Source organism: Pseudophryne corroboree, chromosome 11 (genome assembly GCF_028390025.1).
Source record: "Pseudophryne corroboree isolate aPseCor3 chromosome 11, aPseCor3.hap2, whole genome shotgun sequence".
In the NCBI taxonomy this organism is placed as follows: Eukaryota; Metazoa; Chordata; class Amphibia; order Anura; family Myobatrachidae; genus Pseudophryne; species Pseudophryne corroboree.
The window spans coordinates 312,457,279-312,482,595 of record NC_086454.1 but is presented as its reverse complement, the minus strand read 5'-3'; the positions used below and the strand labels follow the sequence as shown (position 1 = coordinate 312,482,595).

At 49.0% G+C, this 25,317-nt stretch overlaps 1 protein-coding gene across 2 annotated transcripts in view; it reads left to right on the top strand.

Annotated features, from left to right (window-relative positions):
* Nucleotides 1-25,317, top strand: part of LOC134969581 (ankyrin and armadillo repeat-containing protein-like) — a 101,666-nt gene that overhangs the window by 58,133 nt on the left and 18,216 nt on the right. For both annotated transcript variants that reach the window (XM_063945631.1, XM_063945630.1), the window contains exons 6-8: nucleotides 11,094-11,338; nucleotides 15,918-16,074; nucleotides 18,676-18,823. In XM_063945631.1, the coding sequence (XP_063801701.1) occupies nucleotides 11,094-11,338; nucleotides 15,918-16,074; nucleotides 18,676-18,823 (550 nt within the window). The remainder of the gene's footprint in view (nucleotides 1-11,093; nucleotides 11,339-15,917; nucleotides 16,075-18,675; nucleotides 18,824-25,317) is intronic.

The following is a 25,317-nucleotide window of genomic DNA, read 5'->3' as shown; positions in this document are numbered from 1 at the left end:
ATACCACCTAACCGTGGTTTTTTTTTCTTTCTTTATACATACATACTAGTTACGAGTATACTATCTCTTTATCAACCAGTCTATATATTAGCAGCAGACACAGTACAGTGCGGTAGTTCACGGCTGTGGCTACCTCTGTGTCGGCACTCGGCAGCCCGTCCATAATTGTATACTAGTATCCAATCCATCCATCTCCATTGTTTACCTGAGGTGCCTTTTAGTTGTGCCTATTAAAATATGGAGAACAAAAATGTTGAGGTTCCAAAATTAGGGAAAGATCAAGATCCACTTCCACCTCGTGCTGAAGCTGCTGCCACTAGTCATGGCCGAGACGATGAAATGCCAGCAACGTCGTCTGCCAAGGCCGATGCCCAATGTCATAGTACAGAGCATGTCAAATCCAAAACACCAAATATCAGTAAAAAAAGGACTCCAAAACCTAAAATAAAATTGTCGGAGGAGAAGCGTAAACTTGCCAATATGCCATTTACCACACGGAGTGGCAAGGAACGGCTGAGGCCCTGGCCTATGTTCATGGCTAGTGGTTCAGCTTCACATGAGGATGGAAGCACTCAGCCTCTCGCTAGAAAAATGAAAAGACTCAAGCTGGCAAAAGCAGCACAGCAAAGAACTGTGCATTCTTCGAAATCCCAAATCCACAAGGAGAGTCCAATTGTGTCGGTTGCGATGCCTGACCTTCCCAACACTGGACGTGAAGAGCATGCGCCTTCCACCATTTGCACGCCCCCTGCAAGTGCTGGAAGGAGCACCCGCAGTCCAGTTCCTGATAGTCAGATTGAAGATGTCAGTGTTGAAGTACACCAGGATGAGGAGGATATGGGTGTTGCTGGCGCTGGGGAGGAAATTGACCAGGAGGATTCTGATGGTGAGGTGGTTTGTTTAAGTCAGGCACCCGGGGAGACACCTGTTGTCCGTGGGAGGAATATGGCCGTTGACATGCCAGGTGAAAATACCAAAAAAATCAGCTCTTCGGTGTGGAGGTATTTCACCAGAAATGCGGACAACAGGTGTCAAGCCGTGTGTTCCCTTTGTCAAGCTGTAATAAGTAGGGGTAAGGACGTTAACCACCTCGGAACATCCTCCCTTATACGTCACCTGCAGCGCATTCATAATAAGTCAGTGACAAGTTCAAAAACTTTGGGTGACAGCGGAAGCAGTCCACTGACCAGTAAATCCCTTCCTCTTGTAACCAAGCTCACGCAAACCACCCCACCAACTCCCTCAGTGTCAATTTCCTCCTTCCCCAGGAATGCCAATAGTCCTGCAGGCCATGTCACTGGCAATTCTGACGAGTCCTCTCCTGCCTGGGATTCCTCCGATGCATCCTTGCGTGTAACGCCTACTGCTGCTGGCGCTGCTGTTGTTGCCGCTGGGAGTCGATGGTCATCCCAGAGGGGAAGTCGTAAGCCCACTTGTACTACTTCCAGTAAGCAATTGACTGTTCAACAGTCCTTTGCGAGGAAGATGAAATATCACAGCAGTCATCCTACTGCAAAGCGGATAACTGAGGCCTTGGCATCCTGGGTGGTGAGAAACGTGGTTCCGGTATCCATCATTACTGCAGAGCCAACTAGAGACTTGTTGGAGGTACTGTGTCCCCGGTACCAAATACCATCTAGGTTCCATTTCTCTAGGCAGGCGATACCGAAAATGTACACAGACCTCAGAAAAAGAGTCACCAGTGTCCTAAAAAATGCAGCTGTACCCAATGTCCACTTAACCACGGACATGTGGACAAGTGGAGCAGGGCAGGGTCAGGACTATATGACTGTGACAGCCCACTGGGTAGATGTATGGACTCCCGCCGCAAGAACAGCAGCGGCGGCACCAGTAGCAGCATCTCGCAAACGCCAACTCTTTCCTAGGCAGGCTACGCTTTGTATCACCGCTTTCCAGAATACGCACACAGCTGAAAACCTCTTACGGCAACTGAGGAAGATCATCGCGGAATGGCTTACCCCAATTGGACTCTCCTGTGGATTTGTGGCATCGGACAACGCCAGCAATATTGTGTGTGCATTAAATATGGGCAAATTCCAGCACGTCCCATGTTTTGCACATACCTTGAATTTGGTGGTGCAGAATTTTTAAAAAAACGACAGGGGCGTGCAAGAGATGCTGTCGGTGGCCAGAAAAATTGCGGGACACTTTCGGCGTACAGGCACCACGTACAGAAGACTGGAGCACCACCAAAAACTACTGAACCTGCCCTGCCATCATCTGAAGCAAGAAGTGGTAACGAGGTGGAATTCAACCCTCTATATGCTTCAGAGGTTGGAGGAGCAGCAAAAGGCCATTCAAGCCTATACAATTGAGCACGATATAGTAGGTGGAATGCACCTGTCTCAAGTGCAGTGGAGAATGATTTCAACGTTGTGCAAGGTTCTGATGCCCTTTGAACTTGCCACACGTGAAGTCAGTTCAGACACTGCCAGCCTGAGTCAGGTCATTCCCCTCATCAGGCTTTTGCAGAAGAAGCTGGAGGCATTGAAGAAGGAGCTAAAAGGGAGCGATTCCGCTAGGCATGTGGGACTTGTGGATGCAGCCCTTAATTCGCTTAACAAGGATTCACGGGTGGTCAATCTGTTGAAATCAGAGCACTACATTTTGGCCACCGTGCTCGATCCTAGATTTAAAGCCTACCTTGGATCTCTCTTTCCGGCAGACACAGGTCTGCTGGGGTTGAAAGACCTGCTGGTGACAAAATTGTCAAGTCAAGCGGAACGCGACCTGTCAACATCTCCTCCTTCACATTCTCCCGCAACTGGGGGTGCGAGGAAAAGGCTCAGAATTCCGAGCCCACCCGCTGGCGGTGATGCAGGGCAGTCTGGAGCGACTGCTGATGCTGACATCTGGTCCGGACTGAAGGACCTGACAACGATTACGGACATGTCGTCTACTGTCACTGCATATGATTCTCTCAACATTGATAGAATGGTGGAGGATTATATGAGTGACCGCATCCAAGTAGGCACGTCACACAGTCCGTACTTATACTGGCAGGAAAAAGAGGCAATTTGGAGGCCCTTGCACAAACTGGCTTTATTCTACCTAAGTTGCCCTCCCACAAGTGTGTACTCCGAAAGAGTGTTTAGTGCCGCCGCTCACCTTGTCAGCAATCGGCGTACGAGGTTACATCCAGAAAATGTGGAGAAGATGATGTTCATTAAAATGAATTATAATCAATTCCTCCGCGGAGACATTGACCAGCAGCAATTGCCTCCACAAAGTACACAGGGAGCTGAGATGGTGGATTCCAGTGGGGACGAATTGATAATCTGTGAGGAGGGGGATGTACACGGTGATATATCGGAGGGTGAAGATGAGGTGGACATCTTGCCTCTGTAGAGCCAGTTTGTGCAAGGAGAGATTAATTGCTTCTTTTTTGGGGGGGGGTCCAAACCAACCCGTCATATCAGTCACAGTCGTGTGGCAGACCCTGTCACTGAAATGGATGGGTTGGTTAAAGTGTGCATGTCCTGTTTTGTTTATACAACATAAGGGTGGGTGGGAGGGCCCAAGGACAATTCCATCTTGCACCTCTTTTTTCTTTTCTTTTTCTTTGCATCATGTGCTGATTGGGGAGGGTTTTTTGGAAGGGACATCCTGCGTGACACTGCAGTGCCACTCCTAGATGGGCCCGGTGTTTGTGTCGGCCACTAGGGTCGCTAATCTTACTCACACAGCTACCTCATTGCGCCTCTTTTTTTCTTTGCGTCATGTGCTGTTTGGGGAGGGTTTTTTGGAAGGGACATCCTGCGTGACACTGCAGTGCCACTCCTAGATGGGCCCGGTGTTTGTGTCGGCCACTAGGGTCGCTTATCTTACTCACACAGCGACCTCGGTGCAAATTTTAGGACTAAAAATAATATTGTGAGGTGTGAGGTATTCAGAATAGACTGAAAATGAGTGTAAATTATGGTTTTTGAGGTTAATAATACATTGGGATCAAAATGACCCCCAAATTCTATGATTTAAGCTGTTTTTTAGTGTTTTTTGAAAAAAACACCCGAATCCAAAACACACCCGAATCCGACAAAAAAAATTCGGTGAGGTTTTGCCAAAACGCGTTCGAACCCAAAACACGGCCGCGGAACCGAACCCAAAACCAAAACACAAAACCCGAAAAATTTCAGGCGCTCATCTCTAGTTTGTATAGGGACCACTGTTGAAGTCAGATATCTCCGGTTCCCCAGGGCCGATTTTTTAAAATTTGGTACCACTGGAAAAAGGAGACCTTCATCTATCAGCCGAGGACCCTTATACTTCTGTGGCCCTTGGGCAACTGCCCATTGAGCCCGTACGAAAAGACGGTCCTGTTCCTTGGGGGATCAGTATGTATTACCGACAGTCGGGATGCCGGCCGTCAGTATGCCGGCAGCGAGGCAAGCGCTAGAAAGCCCCTTGCAGGCTCAGTGGCTCACTTCGCTCGCTACAGGTTCTATTCCCACTGTATGGGTGTCGTGGGAATAGCCCCTGTGAGCCGGGATTCCAGCTGGCGGCATTGTCAGCAGTCGGGATTCTGGCGTCGGTATCCTGACCACCAGGATCCTGATTGCTGGCAATGTAACTGCATCCCATTCCTTGATATAGTACAATAATCGCACACCTTTCATAGGGGGTAATTCTGAGTTGATCGCAGCAGGAAATTTTTTAGCAATTGGGCAAAACCATGTGCACTGCAGGGGGGACAGATATAATATGTGCAGAGAGAGTTAGATTTGGGTGGGTTATTTTGTTTCTGTGCAGGGTAAATACTGGCTGCTTTATTTTTACACTGCAATTTAGATTGCAGATTGAACACACCACACCCAAATCTAACTCTCTCTGCACATGTTATATCTGCCCCCCCTGCAGTGCACATGGTTTTGCCCAACTGCTAAAAAAAATTCCTGCTGCGATCAACTTGGAATTACCCCCATAGTGCTATGTAATGTGAGCTCTGGGACACCTTACAGTAACTCCGTTACATACACCACAAGCATGGCGCAACTAGTTGGGGGCTAAGGGGGCATGTGCCACGGGTGCAGAATCTGAGAGGGTGCAGAGATGAGTACTCTACCTCCCCTCCTCTCTCTCAGCCTTTCTGCCAGGTCCAAGAACCCTCGCTGCAGGTACCTGGTCCCCAGCATCACCAATGTGGACTCCTGGGAAACTCCCACCTCCCCGGCAACTAGAACTCTAATGAATGAGGCAGGGACGGTGACCATGAACTCTCCTGCTGCCCCCTTTCATTTCCCGAGCGCTGGTCCATGGCCGCTCACACACTCCTGTGCCTGTGTAAGCGCTGTCTGCCCCCAGGCCTGTTCCCCGGCTCCTCCCCCTTCCCGCAGCTCCACCAGATGAGGACAGGACCCTAAGGGGCTACCTACTGTCGGGACCCAGACAGAACCCTCGGTGCAGATCACCCGCTCCTCAGTACCACCAATGTGGACTCCTGGGAAAAAAACCCCCATCCCCAGCAACTACTGTAGAACACTTATGAATGGGGCGGGGGTGGCAATTCACACACTCCTGAGCCTGTGTAAACTATATCTGACCCTGGCCCTGTTGCTCAGGGCCAGAGCCGGCCATAGGCATAGGCAAACTAGGCAATTGCCTAGGGTATTTGATATGCCTAGGGGCATCATCAGCTTCTGCTGATTAAAATGATATGCGACATGCCTATATTCTGTGTGTAGCATTTCATATGCAGATACAGCCACAGTCTCACACAGTATATAGGCATGCAGCATATCAGTTTAATCAGCGGAAGCTGCTTGTGCATCCTAGCCACATAGCAATGCAAATAAGATGCATTTTCATAACAAAAGGTGCCAGACGTTAGCATTGAGGCAATATTTATGAGGACACATCTGTATCCAAGCAGAGCCAGAGGTCACAGTGTTAGTGGCAGTGTGAGTGCTGTGTGCATGTGAGTGGGTTGGTTGTGCAGTAGTGTTCAGAATATGTGTAAGGAGCATTATGTGTGTCATGTAAAAATGCATTAATAATGTGCAACATATGTGTAAGGGGCACTATGTGTGTCATTATGTGTATAAGGGCATTAATAATGTGCAGCATATGTGTAACAGGGTACTACTGTATGTGTGTCATTATGTGTATAGGGGCACTAATAATGTGCAGCAAATGTATAGGGGGCACTATGTGTTTCATTATGTGTATAAGGGCATTAATAATGTGCGGCTTATGTGTAAGGGACATTATGTGTAAAAGGGCATTAATAAAGGTTGTCATAATGTGTAAGGCGCATTATGTTTATAAGGACATTACTAATGTGTCTCATATGTGTAAGGGGCATTACTGTGTGGAATTATGTGTATAAATGCATTACTAACGTGTGGCATTATGTGTATAAGGTGCTCTACTATGTGGTGTTGCGTATAGAAAGGGCACTACTGTGTCGTTTAATGTGAATAAAGAGCAATAGAGTGTGATGTAATGTGAATAAGGGGCTCTACTGTGAGTAGTAACGTTTACAAGGTAAAGTAATACTACTGTGGGATGTAATATGAATTATGAACACTATCGCATGATCAAATGTGAATGAAGTTGCAGTGTTGTGTGGCGTAATTGGAATTGGGGTTACTATTATGTGGCTATTCCCCTTGCCAGCAAAAACACACCCCTTTTTGGGCTGTGAGCCAAATGTGCAAACTGTTATATGGGGTACAAACACCAAAATAAGGACTGCTATGGGTGAGGGGTGAAGGTGCTGGGAAAGAGGTGCAAGGTCAGAGGCGGAACCAGCGGTGGTGCTAGGGGGCACCAGCCAAAATCTTGCCTAGGGCATCATATTGGTTAGGGCCGGCTCTGCTCAGGGCCTCCCCCTTCCTGCATAGCAGCTCAACTAGAAAAGGAAAGTGTGAGAGCAGATGATAATTAGATAATTAGTCTGGTGGTGAGGTCTCTACATGCCAGGACAGCTGCTGCTTCCCAAAGAGTGGTCTTAGGTCCTGACTGGCATGCAGGGCTATGTAGTCCTACAACCAGTGGCGGAACTAGCGAGCGGTGGGCCCAGGTGCGACAAAATGCTTTGGGCCCCCCATCCCATCCAAGTCCATCCCCTCACCCCTGGAGAGGATCTGGTGAGGGGGACCTGCTCAAGGAAGTGGATACCTAGCAACAGTGCCGTAACTAGACATTTTAGCACTGTATGCAAGAAACGGCATCGGAGCCCCACCCCTGCTTGCAAAACAGGGGCAGTGCGCGCCGTAGGTGCGCGCAAAAATACATAGTGGCGTGGCTTCGTGGGGAAGGGGTGTGGCCACAAAATAATACCAATTCATAAAACAGTGCACAGTAGTCTCCTTTATTCAAATTACGCCGCACAGTAGCACCACTACACCAGGTAGAGACTCTTTTACACCTTACGGCGGACAGATTCCTCTTTTTACACATTACAGCAGACAGAGTCCCCTTTTTACACATTATGGCAGACAGCGTCCCCCTTTTTACACATAACGGCAGACAGCGTGCCCTTGTTACACATAGCGGCAGACAGCGTACACTTTTTACAAATAACGGCAGACAGCATGCCCTTGTTAAACATAGCGGCAGACAGCGTACCCTTTTTACACATAACGGCAGACAGCGTGCCCTTGTTAAACATAGCGGCAGACAGCGTACACTTTTTACACATAACGACAGACAGCGTGCCCTTGTTACACATTACGGCAGACAGCGTGCCCTTGTTACACATTACGGCAGACAGCGTGCCCTTGTTACACATTACGGCAGACAGCGTGCCCTCGTTACAGATTACGGCAGACAGCGTGCCCTTGTTACACATTACGACAGACAGCATCCCCCTTTTTACACATTGCGGCAGGCAGATTCCCCCTTTTTACACATTGCGGCAGGCAGATTCCCCCTTTTTACACATTGCGGCAAGCAGATTCCCCCTTTTTACACATTGCGGCAAGCAGATTCCCCCTTTTTACACATTGCGTCAGGCAGATTCCCCCTTTTTACACATTCCATCAGGCAGATTCCCCCTTTTTACACATTGCGTCAGGCAGATTCCCCCTTTTTACACATTGCGTCAGGCAGATTCCCCCTTTTTACACATTGCGTCAGGCTGATTCCCCCTTTTTACACATTGTGTCAGGCAGATTCCCCCTTTTTACACATTGCGTCAGGCAGATTCCCCCTTTTTACACATTGCGTCAGGCAGATTCCCCCTTTTTACACATTGCGTCAGGCAGATTCCCCCTTTTTACAGATTGCGGCAAGCAGATTCCCCCTTTTTGCACATTGCGGCAAGCAGATACCCCCTTTTTACACATTACATCAGGCAGATTCCCCCTTTTTACACATTGCGGCAGGCAGATTCCCCCTTTTTACACATTACGTCAGGCAGATTCCCCCTTTTTACACATTGTGGCAGACAGTCCCCCTTTTTGTAGAAAGAAAGAAAAGAAAGAAAGAAAAGAAAAGAATTATACTTACCCTCTCCGCTGGCTCAGGCTCCTCGGTGCAGCTTCTGGTCACGATTCCCGGGCAGGAGAGAAGGAGGAGGAGGGAGCCGCAGCAGCGCTGTGTTATTGGTGGAGGCGCTGCTGCTGCTGCCCCTCTGCTTCACTATAGGCTGTTCTCGGAAGACAAAAAAAGCAAAGTGAGGCTGCGCTGAATTATTGCATATAACAACAATGATATCTGATAATTCAATATTTAATATTAAAAATGAATATAATAAGTATAGAAATATAAACCATTAATGGTAGTTCCAAAAAATAAACATTAAAATGTATACATGATAGAATAAATAAAACCAGGGTTACCCATAGGCCAGGATTGTAAACAGTATTGGATTGAGGATGTCCGTTCCAGATTTTTCCCCCCAATGATCAATATGTCCAGCAATTGCAGGTTTAGGAGGTGTGTATATATCCAAAATTGTGGCTTTACCGCTAGAGGGTATGTTGCTCCAAGGTGGTAAATGGTGAGCTCCTCATGCAGTGCGTGGACAAGGTTCAACAGTACAGCAGGGTTGCCTACCCTCCCGCATCCTGCGGGAGCCTCCCGTTTCGGCCATAAATCTCCTGGTGCCCTGCTTTATAGGTCAATTCTCCCGGATTCTTCAGATTCTGTCAGGGGTGACACTAAGGAGTTTCTTTGTAAGAACAGTGATTTGCTGTAGCTGCTGAGGAATTGCTGCTGACGACTCTCTTTACCCCCCTTGTGTAACCCCTGAGAGAGTGACAGCAGTGCCTGATCACACACTCCTCTTATCTGTGCTGGAGTGCACTGACCCATAGGGTGCCTCTGCTGCTGCTGGTGTAAGAATTGTTGTTAGTAATCTTTCTGTAGTTAAACACATTTGTTTAATTAGAGTATCTGGTGTCTGTAATGATTTGGTTAATGCTGTAATGGAATGGAAAATAGCACATCCAATAAATATAGGTAGTGCCTACAAGACGCAGACAATCCAGTGTTCACAATAAAAATAACATCTACTACACCAAAATAATTATTTACGTATATGTTTAGGGATAAATTCACACACAGTCAACTTGCATTTGTAATTGATTGCATACAGTAGGCATCACATTTACCATGCATATTGTGCTGAGTGAGAAGAAAAGAAATATCAAAGCGAAAACATATTGCAAATAAGAAACCCCGTATTTCAGGCAGTAATGTTAGTATCAATACTTGCAAAACTTCCCAAAATATATTGTTACTAATGTTATATAGAAATATCTTGCAACAACAAGCATTTAAGCATAGACATGCCCATTTGTGGAACTAGACACGCCCTTTGGGTAGCGTTTGACACGCCCCCCTTGGCGGCATGCCGCACTTTGCTCGGCACATGCTACTGTAATCTCCCTGATTCTAGTTTTCAAAAGTAGGCAAGTATGCAGTACAGTCAAATTGCAAACGCCCTCCGATATAGATCTTGTGCTGGAATCTGGTGGGGGATGGTCCGGACTTTCAAATAGAATTTCCTGGCATGGGTCCCTCTCGGAAGACAGCCTATAGTGAAGCAGAGGGCCAGCAGCAGCAGCGCCTCAACCAGTAGTAAAGCGCTGCTGCGGCTCCCTCCTCCTTCTCCCCCGTACCGCTGCTCCTCTCCTCTCTGTTCGGGCGGCTGTGTGCTGCGGGCAGCGGTTGCCCGCAGCACACAGCGGCATGTAATGAGTCAGTTTGACTCATTACATGCTTTGGGCCCCTGGACAGAGGCAGGCCCCAGTGCAATGCACTGGTTGCACTGGCGGTAGTTCCGCCTCTGCCTACAACAGTTGGCCAGTTGGAGTCCTCCTCCCCCCAGTGTGTGTGATACACTGACTGCATGGCTTATATCAGGTATATAGCACCATCCAGTCCTAGGGACTCCTCTCTGCAGCCAGGATAACCCACATTGTGTCCCCTCCCCAGACAGTTGGTACTCCTCCTCTTTAATTGGCCCTAGGTCCTGACTGGCATGCTGGGCTTTGTAGTCCTACAGCAGTTGGCCAGTCAGAGTCCCCCACAATACTGTATCTGAGGTGCATGTTAGTTTTCTTGTGTTCCTATCCATTTTCCTAGGGAATGTATGCTGGATGCACCCTGACGGTGCTGTTTGTCACTTTGTCAAATGTTTATTACTGTGTTTTTTACATGGTTCCAAAGTGTGTGTTTGTGTGCATAGGGGGCGCCAAATTACTGCTTCGCCCCGGGAGCCAAAAATCCTAGTTTCAGCCCTGCCACAAGGAAGGAGTGTCTCTAGAAATAACAAATAATACATCTGCTGTTGGCCGTCCATGAACTACTGGAGCACACTGATGTTATGGATGATAGGTTCATCTTCACATACATCAAGAAATGTATATATGAGCTTTTCGTAATTAAGGTAATTCCTATTTCATGCCATATTCCTGTAAATATGTGTGCGACCGTCCATATTGCTTGGTAAGATAACCAGATTGATCGAGGAGGGAGGAAATCTTTTGCTCGGAAGAGGGTACATATTGGCCACAAATTTTATACATGAATATGTAAATATGTGTACTTTTAAAATCTCCCTTTGCTGCGTTGTATTTGTTGCAGTGTGTAATTACCATCTTCTGTACATTATGATTGAACAGGGCATAGTGGAAACCAGGAGCTGATTGGCAGAAACTCAGAATTCAGTTACGGGCACATCCTCCTCCTGCTGCGTTCACCCAATGAGGAGGTGCACCTGACCGCTGGCTCCGCCTTGGCCGCCTTCGCCTTCAACAGCACCAGCCAGCAAACAGAAATTGCCCAACGTGGTGGAGTGATATGGAGTGACTTTGGCCCATTCCTACAATCCACCAATCAGAATCACAGGGCTCTTGCGTCCTTTCAGGTACAGGAAATACACCCCAAATATCACTGGTGTGTTTTGTCCCAAAGTCCTGATTGAACACTAGTTAGACTTGGTGTTTCGTTTCGGGGGTGCGGAGTTCCTCTATCTTCCATCACTGCAGAATGGGGAGCGAAGGGAGAGTCAGTAAATCACATAGCGTAATATCTGTTCACCCGTGAGCTGAGGCATAACTAGTCTAAGTGATTGGGCTGCAGTATCTATATACAGAACACAAAATGCTCCATATAGTTTGGCGAGTCCACATTAATCGATGCATGTCTGAATGACAGTTACTGACCTGCAGTGCTTTGCTACTTGAGATTTTTGCCTCATTATTCAGCATTGTAAATGTGGTCATGGGTCTATGATGTGTATTTGCTGATTAAGACAGACAGGGGTGGACACCCTCACATGTAACAATGGTGTAGGAGAAAGTCACCTTTTTCTGGGCCCGATTCAATTTTGTTTTGGGTTTTTGCAAATCCCTAAAAATGTATGCACAAAGCCGCTGTTATAATTTTGACGCACGGTATCACGGAGGTGGCTAGAACGACACGCAACAGTGGGAGTGTTATGGAAGGTCAATGGCATGCCAGTGATAGTCACTGCTTACACAGTCGCACACCTGCAGGCATAGGAAGCCACAGTCGCATGGAGAAACTGCACCTGTCATAGGGCGCTTGCAACTGATGGTGGTGTCTAAGGACGAACCGATCTGTATTGCTGCGTGTAAGGACAGTGGGCATCTCAGTCCTTGCAAGGAGTTTTCATTAGCATTTGCATTACGTTGTAGATGGGCGGCCACCAATAGAAGCTGCTGAGGGCCCTTCTGCATCCAGTGCTGAATCAGGCCCACCGACATGTTAGTCAGTGCATTAATCCCATACGGACCACACCTACAGCTCTGGGAGTCGATGTAGTTGGCTATGGGAATATTGGGGGTCATTCCGAGTTGATCGTAGCTGTGATAAAGTTAGCACAGCTACGATCAGGCACTCAGACATGCGGGGGGACGCCCAGCACAGGGCTAGTCCGCCCCGCATGTCAGTGCCGGCTCCCCCGCAGAAATGCAAAAGCATCGCACAGCGGCGATGCTTTTGCATTTCAGGAGTAACTCCCGGCCAGCGCAGCTCCTGCGCCTGACCGGGAGAACCTCCTCGCTGCCCGGGTCGCAGCGGCTGCGTATGACGTCACACAGCCGCCGCCGCCCGCCCCCCCAATGGTCCGGCCATGCCTGCGTTGGCCGGACCACGCCCCCTAAAGTCCCCTCCAGCCCAGCGACCACCTCTGCCTGTCAATCAGGCAGAGGCGATTGTTACAATGCAACGGCCATTGGTCGCCCATCATGCGCCGGCGCACTGCGGCGCTGGCGCACGCGCAAATCCGACCCGATCGCTGCGCTGCGATAAACTGCAGCGAGCGATCGAGTCGGAATGACCCCCATTGGGAATACACGCCACAGTACCACCCCCATTCACACCACAAAAACTGGGCATGTCATGACAAATAGAGGTTTAAATGTAATGTTCCACTTAGATGGCAGATGTGCACTAGATATACGATTAAATACACATCCAGACATGGCTTGAAATATTAATGTAAGTGGCCCTTTAAGTCAGCATGGACATTCTTAAAAGACAAAATACCAGTCAACTCCTTATGAAGCTTAGCCCTTTACATCCATAGTAACAAAGGCTGTGTATCCTGCTGACCTATGGAAACAAACATAATATTACAGCTTTAACTATCTCCAGGATCAACGGGCCGGTGAGCAAAGGAGACGGGAGATTAATGTTAAATGTCATGGTCTGTTTAGCGCTTTATCCATTGAGCTCATAAAATGCACAAGCCCGTGAGATTGGTTCACTTTGTATAATACTTCCTTTTATAGGAAACTATGGGCAAACGCAGGGGGGGTTTCCGGTTGCCTGGAAACCCCCCTCTCCAACCCACACCATGACCACAGTAGCTATAGTATATAATACAATTTTACTAGCACTGCTCAATATCACAAACTTAATAATTAGCACCACCTGTGGATCTTTTATAATGTGTCAGAATATACCTGCGCAGTGCGCACCAAAGAGGAGATCTGGAAACACGCACTGTTAAGGTGCACTGCTATAGTCCATCTATAGGGTCAATTATTATTACTATGGGGGTCATTCTGACCTGATCGCACGCCGTTTCGTGGGCGCGGTCCGGCCAACGTACGCGTGGTCGGACCGAATGGGGGGGGCGAGCCACAGTGGCTGCGTGACGTCACGCGCAGTCACTGCGGGCCGAGGAGCGAGGAGTAGCTCCCGGCCAGCACACTATAGCTATGCTGGTCGGGAGCTACTCTTGAAGTGCTAAAGCATCGCCGCTGTGCGTTGCCTTTGTACTTCTGCGGGGGGGGGGGGGGGGGGCGGCACTGACATGCGGGGCGGGATAGCCCTGTGCTGGACGTCCCCCCGCATGTCAGTGTGAATGATCGTAGCTGTGCTAAATTTAGCACAGCTACGATCATCTCAGAATGACCCCCAATATAACATACACTATCCAGTGCGCAAGGAGACCGATGTGTACAGTACATATATATCCAGGGCAGTACTATGTTCTTCTACCGCTCCCCCAGACTCCCAGAGTTGCTTCAATGATCTGGATTGCTGCCCCCAACTGAAATAACATTTAGCTCCAGCAGGATGGCTCTACTGCCACATCTAATGTCTTACTGTGTTTGCTGGCCCTGTATATGTCAGAAATATGATGCATATTTATATAGCTGGTTAAGTGCAAATTATGCCCTCTGCATGGACTGGCCACACTCACTCTAAAATCAGACATTTGGAAATCCTGCGTTTGCACCTGAGTGCAGCCAAATACTCACATCGTGGGATATGATACTTATTACATTGGGGGTTATTTGCAGTTAGCAAATCCAAAAAGTTAGCAGTTGGGCAAAACCATGTGCACTGCAGGTGGGGCAGATGTAACATGTGCAGACAGAGTAGATTTGGGTGGCGTTTGTTCAAACTGAAATCTAAATTGCAGTGTAAAGATAAAGCAGCCAGTATTTACCCTGCACAGAAAACTATATAAGCCACCCAAATCTAAATTTCTCTGCACATGTTACATCTGCCCCACCTGCAGCGCAACGTGGTTTTGCCCAATTGCTAACTTTTTTGGTTTGCTAACTCCGAATGACCCCCCATTGACATTTAGCCCTCGGTTTTGGCCACCCTGATGCTTATTTCAGTGTCATGTGTACTGATGCAGCATTGTTTATATATACCATGTACTTGTCCTGCATTGTCTATGTACTTGTTTATGTACCTTGTTAGGAGCTGCAGAACCCTTGTGGCGCCATATTAAGGATAATAATAATAATGGGGGGGAAGGGGGGGGGGATTCTAGTTCCTCAATACAGATTATCCTGTATGAAAAACTGCAATGTAACATAAGGGTGCTATTCAATAAAGCTGAAGGTCCTATAGGAACCTGGAGCAATGAGACTTCGCGGGATACTGTCACCGTACCAATATTAGGGGGACATGTACTAAGCAGTGATAAAAGTGGAGAAGTGAGCCAGTGGAGAAGTTCCCCATGGCAACCAATCAGCTGCTCTGTATACTTTTATAGTATGCAAATTATAAATGTTACGTCAATGCTGATTGGTTGCCATGGGCAACGTCTCCACTGGCTCATGTCTACACTTTTCTGACTGCTTAGTACATGTCCCCCTTATTAGTTCCTAGAGAACAACAGTTTGGGGGAATGTTGAGTCCATACAGCTTCTTCTTGGTGTAAGTGATGGGGGGAGTAATAGGAAAAGAAGGTGCATGCAATCCTAGTTGGTACTGTATCTTCTATGGATATGCAAATACCGCAGTTGGCTTCTTTTACAAAAAGTCACCCATTGCTGGCGTCTGAAGATGCAGCAGTATATGGTAAATACTGCTAGTGCATACATGTACCAGATTAACAACAGCAATGCACAGTAGAAAACAGGGGCGTTTTAAGAGAAGAGGAGGCCCGTGTTCAGCCTCCTCCGTTCGGGCCCCCTCCTCTCTGCCCGGAGCACTGTAGAGTCTGACCTCTAGAGGGCTCAAACTCTACTGCGCATGCGCAGATCTCCGTGAAAATGGCGCGGCGGCCATTTTCCCTGAGATTTCTCTACTGCGCATGCGCAGAACTCCGTGAAAATGGCCGCTGAGCCATTTTCTCTGTGTTCTAATAGCGCTGCGGATGCCGGCGCTGGACTTCGGAGGGGTGAGTATTTTAAAAATGGAAGCAGTGTGTGCGGTGGGGGCCCCCTCTGGACTCAGGGGCCCGTGTTCACCGCACACACTGCTCCCATTATAGAAACGCCAGTGGTAGAGAAGATACAAACGTACCATAGTCCTGTGCAGTATAATATAACGTGTATAATGCTAGTGCACAGTCTGGAACCTGGTCCCTTGCGGAGGAAATGGGCCCTCAAGCACTGGGGCATACCTGGTTTTGCCACCAACCATAAAGTACAGTACTCTACCATAGAAAATGGGATATTGTCTTTGCCTTAGCCTTAGCCGGTAACAAATATATATTTTTCTTGCAGCTGGTGGTGTTAGCGCATATCATTTCAGATAAGGATCCATCCTACACTTGCGCTGTTGGCATTCAAACTCTGATTGGTTTGCTGGAAACCGCGCAGTCTAACGACACACTGGCACTGGCCGCGGATTGTGTAGCCAGATTAACCCATGCCAGGACAGGTAACCCTCGTCCACTCACTGTCATAATACTGAGTTGTATATATCACATACTGGATCACTGATTAGCATACTGAGAAGCTGCCACACCAAAGACCATGGGGCACATTTACTAAAGCTTCTAAAACAGAGAATTGGTGACATTGCCCATAGCAACGAATCAGATGCTCTCTATCAATTTCTACAAGGCAATAGAGAAATGATAGACAGCATCTGATTGGTTGCTATGGGCAACATCACCAATTCTCTGTTTTAGAGGCTTTATTAAATTTACCCCTATAACTGTTTAGAAAATTAAGTAAGTGGAGTAGAAGGGGAAGATGTACAGTATCCAGACTTTGTAATCACGACAAGTGGAGAAGTTGCCCATAGGAATCAATAAACTTCTAGCTATCGGTTATCTATTACATTCTATGACATGTAAGTAGAATCTGTGAGGTTGCTACAGGCAACTTATCCTTCTGTCATCTTCAGACTGTTTGATACAGTACATCTCCACCTAAATCACTAAGGGGCATATTCATCATGAAAAAATTGTACAATGAAAATTTTTAGTTTTCATATCTCATTGAATTCTCACACAATTATTTCAGTATTCAATATCCCCCAATGAAAAAATTATCACTTCCGAAAAACTGGGCTTCTGAAGAAAACAGTTTTTCGAAAAAGTGAAAATTTTCCCCTCTGGCTGGCCTCTGTACTTCATGCTGCACATGCGCAGCACCTAAACAAGTGAGCGAATATTATATATATATATATATATTCACTATACAGCCTCGGCCCCGTTCACTCTTCCCCCCCCGCCGGCTCTTGCATAGTGTGCCCGGCAGCAGGGACCATGTTGCAGCCGTGGGCTGCCCGGCGGCGAGGGAGTATACAGGGGAGGGGTTTGCGGCAGTGTCCCTGGGAGGGGAATAGGGTTTGCGGCAGTGTCCCTGGGAGGGGAATAGGGTTTGCGGCAGTGTCCCCAGGATGGGAATGGGGTTTGCACCAGTGTCCTCGGGAGGGAAATAAGGTTTGCGCCAGTGTCCTTGGTAGGGGAATAGGGTTTGCGGCAGTGTCCCCAGGATGGGAATGAGGTTTGCGCCAGTGTCCAAAGGAGGGGAATGGGGTTTGCACCAGTGTCCTCGGGAGGGAAATAAGGTTTGCGCCAGTGTCCTTGGTAGGGGAATAGGGTTTGCGGCAGTGTCCCCAGGATGGGAATGAGGTTTGCGCCAGTGTCCAAAGGAGGGGAATGGGGTTTGCACCAGTGTCCTCGGGAGGGGAATGAGGTTTGCGCCAGTGTCCTCGGGAGGGGAATGGGGTTTTTTGCACCAGTGTCCTCGGGAGGGGAATGGGGTTTGCACCAGTGTCCTCAGGAGGGGAATGGGGTTTGCGCCAGTGTCCTCGGGAGGGGAATGAGGTTTGCGCCAGTGTCCTCGGGAGGGGAATGAGGTTTGCACCAGTGTCCTCGGGAGGGGAATGAGGTTTGCGCCAGTGTCCTCGGGAGGGGAATGGGGTTTGCGGCAGTGTCCCCAGGATGGGAATGAGGTTTGCGCCAGTGTCCTCGAGAGGGGAATGGGGTTTGCACCAGTGTCCTCGGGAGGGGAATGGGGTTTGCGCCAGTGTCCTTGGTAGGGGAATAGGGTTTGCGGCAGTGTCCCCAGGATGGGAATGAGGTTTGCGCCAGTGTCCTCGGGAGGGGAATGGGGTTTGCACCAGTGTCCTCGGGAGGGGAATGAGGTTTGCGCCAGTGTCCTCGGGAGGGGAATGGGGTTTGCGCCAGTGTCCTTGGTAGGGGAATAGGGTTTGCGGCAGTGTCCCCAGGATGGGAATGAGGTTTGCGCCAGTGTCCTCGGGAGGGGAATGGGGTTTGCACCAGTGTCCTCGGGAGGGGAATGGGGTTTGCGCCAGTGTCCTCGGGAGGGGAATGGGGTTTGCGCCAGTGTCCTCGGGAGGGGAATGGGGTTTGCACCAGTGTCCTCGGGAGGGGAATGGGGTTTGCGCCAGTGTCCTCGGGAGGGGAATGGGGTTTGCGCCAGTGTCCTCAGGAGGGGAATGGGGTTTGCGCCAGTGTCCTCGGGAGGGGAATGGGGTTTGCGCCAGTGTCCTCAGGAGGGGAATGAGGTTTGCGCCAGTGTCCTCGGGAGGGGAATGGGGTTTGCGCCAGTGTCCTTGGTAGGGGAATAGGGTTTGCGGCAGTGTCCCCAGGATGGGAATGAGGTTTGCGCCAGTGTCCTCGGGAGGGGAATGGGGTTTGCACCAGTGTCCTCGGGAGGGGAATGGGGTTTGCGCCAGTGTCCTCGGGAGGGGAATGGGGTTTGCGCCAGTGTCCTCAGGAGGGGAATGGGGTTTGCGCCAGTGTCCTCGGGAGGGGAATAGGGTTTGCGGCAGTGTCCCCAGGATGGGAATGAGGTTTGCGCCAGTGTCCTCGGGAGGGGAATGGGGTTTGCAGCAATGTCCTCGGTTTATACCGGCTGCCTTTGTGACAGTGTGGTAGTCATGTGTTTAGCGTCAGTTATCCTGTTACATCCAGAATGATAGCAGTGGCTTGTGTGACTATTATATATAAATAATCTGTTGTAAGTAACCACTGATTATCTGACCTCCATCTCTTCCTCTTAGGCCTCTCCGCTGCTATGGTGTCCATAGATGTGGTGAACTTGTTGTGTTCACTCCTTTCCAGCCCATCAGAGCAGGTGAAAGGATCGGCCGCTATTGTATTATCTTACCTAAGCTTCAATCACCTGGCAGAGAGACAGCTACTACAGAGGTACTGGACTTATGTGTATTGGGGCTCTGTGTGTATTGGGGCTCTGTGTGTATTGGGCCCTGTGTGTATTGGGGAGCTGTGAGTATTGGGAGGCTTTGTGTACGGTTGGTCTGTGTATTACGGAACTGAGTGTACTGAGGACATGTGAGTATTGGGGGAATGTATTAGAAGCTGTGGCCCTCATTCCGAGTTGTTCGCTCGGTAAAAATCTTCGCATCGCAGCGATTTTCCGCTTAATGCGCATGCGCAATGTCCGCACTGCGACTGCGCCAAGTAAATTTGCTATGCACTTAGTAATTTTACTCACGGCTTTTTCATCGGTCTGGCGATCGTAATGTGATTGACAGGAAATGGGTGTTACTGGGCGGAAACAGGCCGTTTTATGGGCGTGTGGGAAAAACGCTACCGTTTCCGGAAAAAAAGCAGGAGTGGCCGGAGAAAAGGAGGAGTGTCTGGGCGAACGCTGGGTGTGTTTGTGACGTCAAACCAGGAACGACAAGCACTGAACTTGATCGCAGATGCCGAGTAAGTCTGAAGCTACTCAGAAACTGCTACGAGGTGTGTAATTGCAATATTGCGATTACTTCATTCGCAATTTTAAGATGCTAAGATTCACTCCCAGTAGGCGGCGGCTTAGCGTGAGCAACTCTGCTAAAATCGCCTTGCGAGCGAACAACTCGGAATGACCTCCTGTGTGTATTAAGGAGCTGTGTGTATTGGGGGACTGTGTATTATGGACTATGTGTATTAAGGAGCTGTGTGCTTTGGGGGACTGTGTATTAGGGGCTGTGTGTATTAGGGGCTGTGTGTATTAGAGGCAGTGTGTATTGGGGAGCAGTGTGTGTTGTGGACTGTGTATTGGGGACTGTGTGTATTGTGGGCAACATTCCCACTTCTATAAACCTGCACTTAAATATACCCCTCAGACATAACAGTACAATGGCCCTTATTCCGAGTTGTTCGCTCGCTAGCTGCTTTTAGCAGCATTGCACGCGCTAGGCCGCCACCCTCTGGGAGTGTATTTTAGCTTAGCAGAATAGCGAACAAAAGATTTGCAGAACTGCTAATAATAAGAATTTACTTACCGATAATTCTATTTCTCGTAGTCCGTAGTGGATGCTGGGACTTCCGTAAGGACCATGGGGAATAGCGGCTCCGCAGGAGACTGGGCACAAAAAGTAAAAGCTTTAGACTAGCTGGTGTGCACTGGCTCCTCCCCCTATGACCCTCCTCCAAGCCTCAGTTAGGATACTGTGCCCGGACGAGCGTACATAATAAGGAAGGATTTTGAATCCCGGGTAAGACTCATACCAGGCCAGCCACACCAATCACACCGTACAACCTGTGATCTGAACCCAGTTAACAGTATGATAAACGTAGGAGCCTCTGAAAAGATGGCTCACAACAATAAACAACCCGATTTTTTTGTAACAATAACTATATACAAGTATTGCAGACAATCCGCACTTGGGATGGGCGCCCAGCATCCACTACGGACTACGAGAAATAGAATTATCGGTAAGTAAATTCTTATTTTCTCTGACGTCCTAGTGGATGCTGGGACTTCTGTAAGGACCATGGGGATTATACCAAAGCTCCCAAACGGGCGGGAGAGTGCGGATGACTCTGCAGCACCGAATGAGAGAACTCCAGGTCCTCCTCAGCCAGGGTATCGAATTTGTAAAATTTTGCAAACGTGTTTGCCCCTGACCAAGTAGCTGCTCGGCAAAGTTGTAAAGCCGAGACCCCTCGGGCAGCCGCCCAAGATGAGCCCACTTTTCTTGTGGAATGGGCTTTAACAGATTTTGGCTGTGGCAGTCCTGCCACAGAATGTGCAAGCTGAATTGTACTACAAATCCAACGAGCAATCGTCTGCTTAGAAGCAGGAGCACCCAGCTTGTTGGGTGCATACAGGATAAACAGCGAGTCAGATTTTCTGACTCCAGCCGTCCTGGAAACATATATTTTCAGGGCCCTGACTACGTCCAACAACTCGGAGTCCTCCAAGTCCCTAGTAGCCGCAGGCACCACAATAGGTTGGTTCATGTGAAACGCTGAAACCACCTTAGGGAGAAATTGAGGACGAGTCCTCAATTCTGCCCTGTCTGAATGAAAAATTAGGTAAGGGCTTTTATATGACAAAGCCGCCATTTCTGAGACACGCCTGGCTGACGCCAGAGCTAACAGCATGACCACCTTCCATGTGAGATATTTTAATTCCACAGTGGTGAGTGGTTCAAACCAATGTGATTTTAGGAACCCTAAAACTACATTGAGATCCCAAGGTGCCACTGGTGGCACAAAAGGAGGCTGTATATGCAGTACCCCCTTGACAAACGTCTGAACTTCAGGCAATGAAGCCAGTTCTTTCTGGAAGAAGATCGACAGGGCCGAAATTTGAACCTTAATGGATCCTAATTTTAGGCCCATAGACAGTCCTGCTTGCAGGAAATGCAGGAAACGACCCAGTTGAAATTCCTCTGTGGGGGCCTTCTTAGCCTCACACCAGGAAACATATTTTCGCCAAATGCGGTGATAATGTTTCGCGGTTACATCCTTCCTGGCTTTGATCAGGGTAGGGATGACTTCATCTGGAATGCCTTTTTCCATCAGGATCCGGCGTTCAACCGCCATGCCGTCAAACGCAGCCGCGGTAAGTCTTGGAACAGACAAGGTCCCTGCTGGAGCAGGTCCTTTCTTAGAGGTAGAGGCCACGGGTCCTCCGTGAGCATCTCTTGCAGTTCCGGGTACCAAGTTCTTCTTGGCCAATCCGGAGCCACGAGTATAGTCTTCACTCCTCTCCTTCTTATGATTCTCAGTACTTTTGGAATGAGAGGCAGAGGAGGGAACACATACACCGACTGGTACACCCACGGTGTTACCAGAGCGTCCACCGCTATTGCCTGAGGGTCCCTTGACCTGGCGCAATATCTGTCCAGTTTTTTGTTGAGACGGGACGCCATCATGTCCACCTTTGGTTTTTCCCAACGGTTTACAATCACTTGAAAGACTTCTGGGTGAAGTCCCCACTCCCCCGGGTGGAGGTCGTGTCTGCTGAGGAAGTCTGCTTCCCAGTTGTCCACTCCCGGAATGAACACTGCTGACAGTGCCACCACATGATTTTCCGCCCAGCGAAGAATCCTTGCAGCTTCTGCCATTGCCCTCCTGCTTCTTGTGCCGCCCTGTCTGTTGACGTGGGCGACTGCCGTGATGTTGTCCGATTGGATCAATATCGACTGACCCTGAAGCAGAGGCCTTGCTTGACTTAGGGCATTGTAAATGGCCCTTAGTTCCAGGATATTTATGTGAAGAGACGTTTCCATGCTTGACCACAAGCCCTGGAAATTTCTTCCCTGTGTGACTGCTCCCCAGCCTCTCAGGCTGGCATCGGTGGTCACCAGCATCCAATCCTGAATGCCGAATCTGCGGCCCTCTAGAAGATGAGCACTCTGTAACCACCACAGGAGAGACACCCTTGTCCTTGGAGATAGGGTTATCCGCTGATGCATCTGAAGATGCGATCCGGACCATTTGTCCAGCAGATCCCACTGAAAAGTTCTTGCATGGAATCTTCCGAATGGAATCGCTTCGTAAGAAGCCACCATTTTTCCCAGGACTCTCGTGCATTGATGCACTGACACTTGGCCTGGTTTTAGGAGTTTCCTGACTAGCTCGGATAACTCCCTGGCCTTCTCCTCCGGGAGAAACACCTTTTTCTGGACTGTGTCCAGAATCATCCCCAGGAACAGCAGACGTGTTCTTGGAATCAGCTGTGATTTTGGGATATTTAGGATCCACCCGTGCTGACGTAGCACTACCTGAGATAGTGCTACTCCGACCTCTAACTGTTCCCTGGACCTTGCCCTTATCAGGAGATCGTCCAAGTAAGGGATAATTAAGACGCCTTTTCTTCGAAGAAGAATCATCATTTCGGCCATTACCTTGGTAAAGACCCGTGGTGCCGTGGACAATCCAAACGGCAGCGTCTGAAACTGATAATGACAGTTTTGTACCACAAACCTGAGGTACCCTTGGTGAGAAGGGTAGATTGGGACATGGAGATAAGCATCTTTGATGTCTAGAGATACCATATAGTCCCCTTCTTCCAGGTTCGCTATCACTGCTCTGAGTGACTCCATCTTGAATTTGAACCTTTTATGTAAGTGTTCAAGGATTTTAGATTTAAAATTGGTCTCACCGAGCCGTCCGGCTTCGGTACCACAAACAGCGTGGAATAATACCCCTTTCCCTGTTGTAGGAGGGGTACCTTGATTATCACCTGCTGGGAATACAGCTTGTGAATAGCTTCCACTACCGCCTCCCTGTCGGAGGGAGACGTTGGTAGAGCAGACTTCAGGAACCGGCGAGGGGGAGACGTCTCGAATTCCAATTTGTACCCCTGTGATACTACCTGCAGGATCCAGGGGTCCACTTGCGAGTGAGCCCACTGCGCGCTGAAATTCTTGAGACGGCCCCCCACCGTGCCTGAGTCCGCTTGTAGAGCCCCAGCGTCATGCTGAAGACTTGGCAGAAGCGGGGGAGGGCTTCTGCTCCTGGGAAGAGGCTGCCTGGTGCAGTCTTTTTCCCCTTCCTCTGCCCCGGGGCAGAAATGAGTGGCCTTTTGCCCGCTTGCCCTTATGGGAACGAAAGGACTGAGTTTGAAAAGACGGTGTCTTTTTCTGCTGAGAGGTGACCTGGGGTAAAAAGGTGGATTTTCCAGCCGTTGCTGTGGCCACCAGGTCCGATAGACCGACCCCAAATAACTCCTCCCCTTTATACGGCAATACTTCCATATGTCGTTTGGAATCCGCATCACCTGACCACTGTCGCGTCCATAACGCTCTTCTGGCAGAAATGGACATCGCACTCACTCTAGATGCCAGGGTGCAAATATCCCTCTGTGCATCTCGCATATATAGTAATGCATCCTTTAAATGCTCTATAGTTAATAATATACTGTCCCTATCCAGGGTATCAATATTTTCAGTCAGGGAATCCGACCAAGCCACTCCAGCACTGCACATCCAGGCTGAGGCGATTGCTGGTCGCAGTATAACACCAGTATGTGTGTATATACCTTTTAGGATATTTTCCAGCCTTCTATCAGCTGGTTCCTTAAGGGCGGCCGTATCGGGAGACGGTAACGCCACTTGTTTTGATAAGCGTGTGAGCGCCTTATCTACCCTAGGAGGTGTTTCCCAACGCGCCCTAACCTCTGGCGGGAAAGGGTATAGTGCCAATAATTTATTAGAAATCAGCAGTTTTTTATCGGGGGAAAACCACGCTTTATCACACACCTCATTTAATTCATCTGATTCAGGAAAAACTACTGGTAGTTTTTTCACACCCCACATAATACCCTTTTTTGTGGTACTTGTAGTGTCAGAAATATTCAATGCCTCCTTCATTGCCGTGATCATGTAACGTGTAGCCCTACTGGACATTACGTTTGTCTCCTCACCGTCGACACTGGATTCAGTATCCGTGTCTGGGTCTGTGTGGACCATCTGAGGTAACGGGCGTTTTAGCGCCCCCGACGGTGTCTGAGACGCCTGAACAGGCACTAATTGATTTGCCGGCTGTCTCATGTCGTCAACAGTTTTTTGCAAAGTGCTGACACTGTCACGTAATTCTTTAAATACGACCATCCAGTCAGGTGTCGACTCCCTAGGGGGTGACATCACTAACACAGGCAATTGCTCTGCTTCCACATCATTTTCCTCCTCATACATGTCGACACAATCGTACCGACACCCAGCACACACACAGGGAATGCTCTGAAAGAGGACAGGACCCCACGAGCCCTTTGGGGAGACAGAGGGAGAGTTTGCCAGCACACACCAGAGCGCTATATATATACAGGGATAACCTTATGTAAGTGTTACTCCCTTTATAGCTGCTGTTTTATATTAGCTGCCAATAGTGCCCCCCCTCTCTTGTTTTACCCTGATTCTTGTAGCAGGACTGCAGGGGAGAGTCAGGGAGCCGTCCTTCCAGCGGAGCTGTGAGAGAAAATGGCGCTTGTGTGCTGAGGAGAAAGGCTCCGCCCCCTTCACGGCGGCCTTTTCTCCCGCTTTTTTTAGGAAAACTGGCAGAGGTTAAATGCATCCATATAGCCCAGGAGCTATATGTGATGCATTTCTTTAGCCATATAAGGTTTTTATATTGTTCTATTGCGTCTCAGGGCGCTCCCCCCCAGCGCCCTGCACCCTCAGTGACCGGAGTGTGAAGTGTGCTGAGAGCAATGGCGCACAGCTGCAGTGCTGTGCGCTACCTTATCTGAAGACAGGAACGTCTTCTGCCGCCGATTTCTCCGGACCTCTTCGCTCTTCTGGCTCTGTAAGGGGGCCGGCGGCGCGGCTCCGGGACCCATCCAGGCTGAACCTGTGATCGTCCCTCTGGAGCTAATGTCCAGTAGCCAAGAAGCCCAATCCACTCTGCACGCAGGTGAGTTCGCTTCTTCTCCCCTTAGTCCCACGATGCAGTGAGCCTGT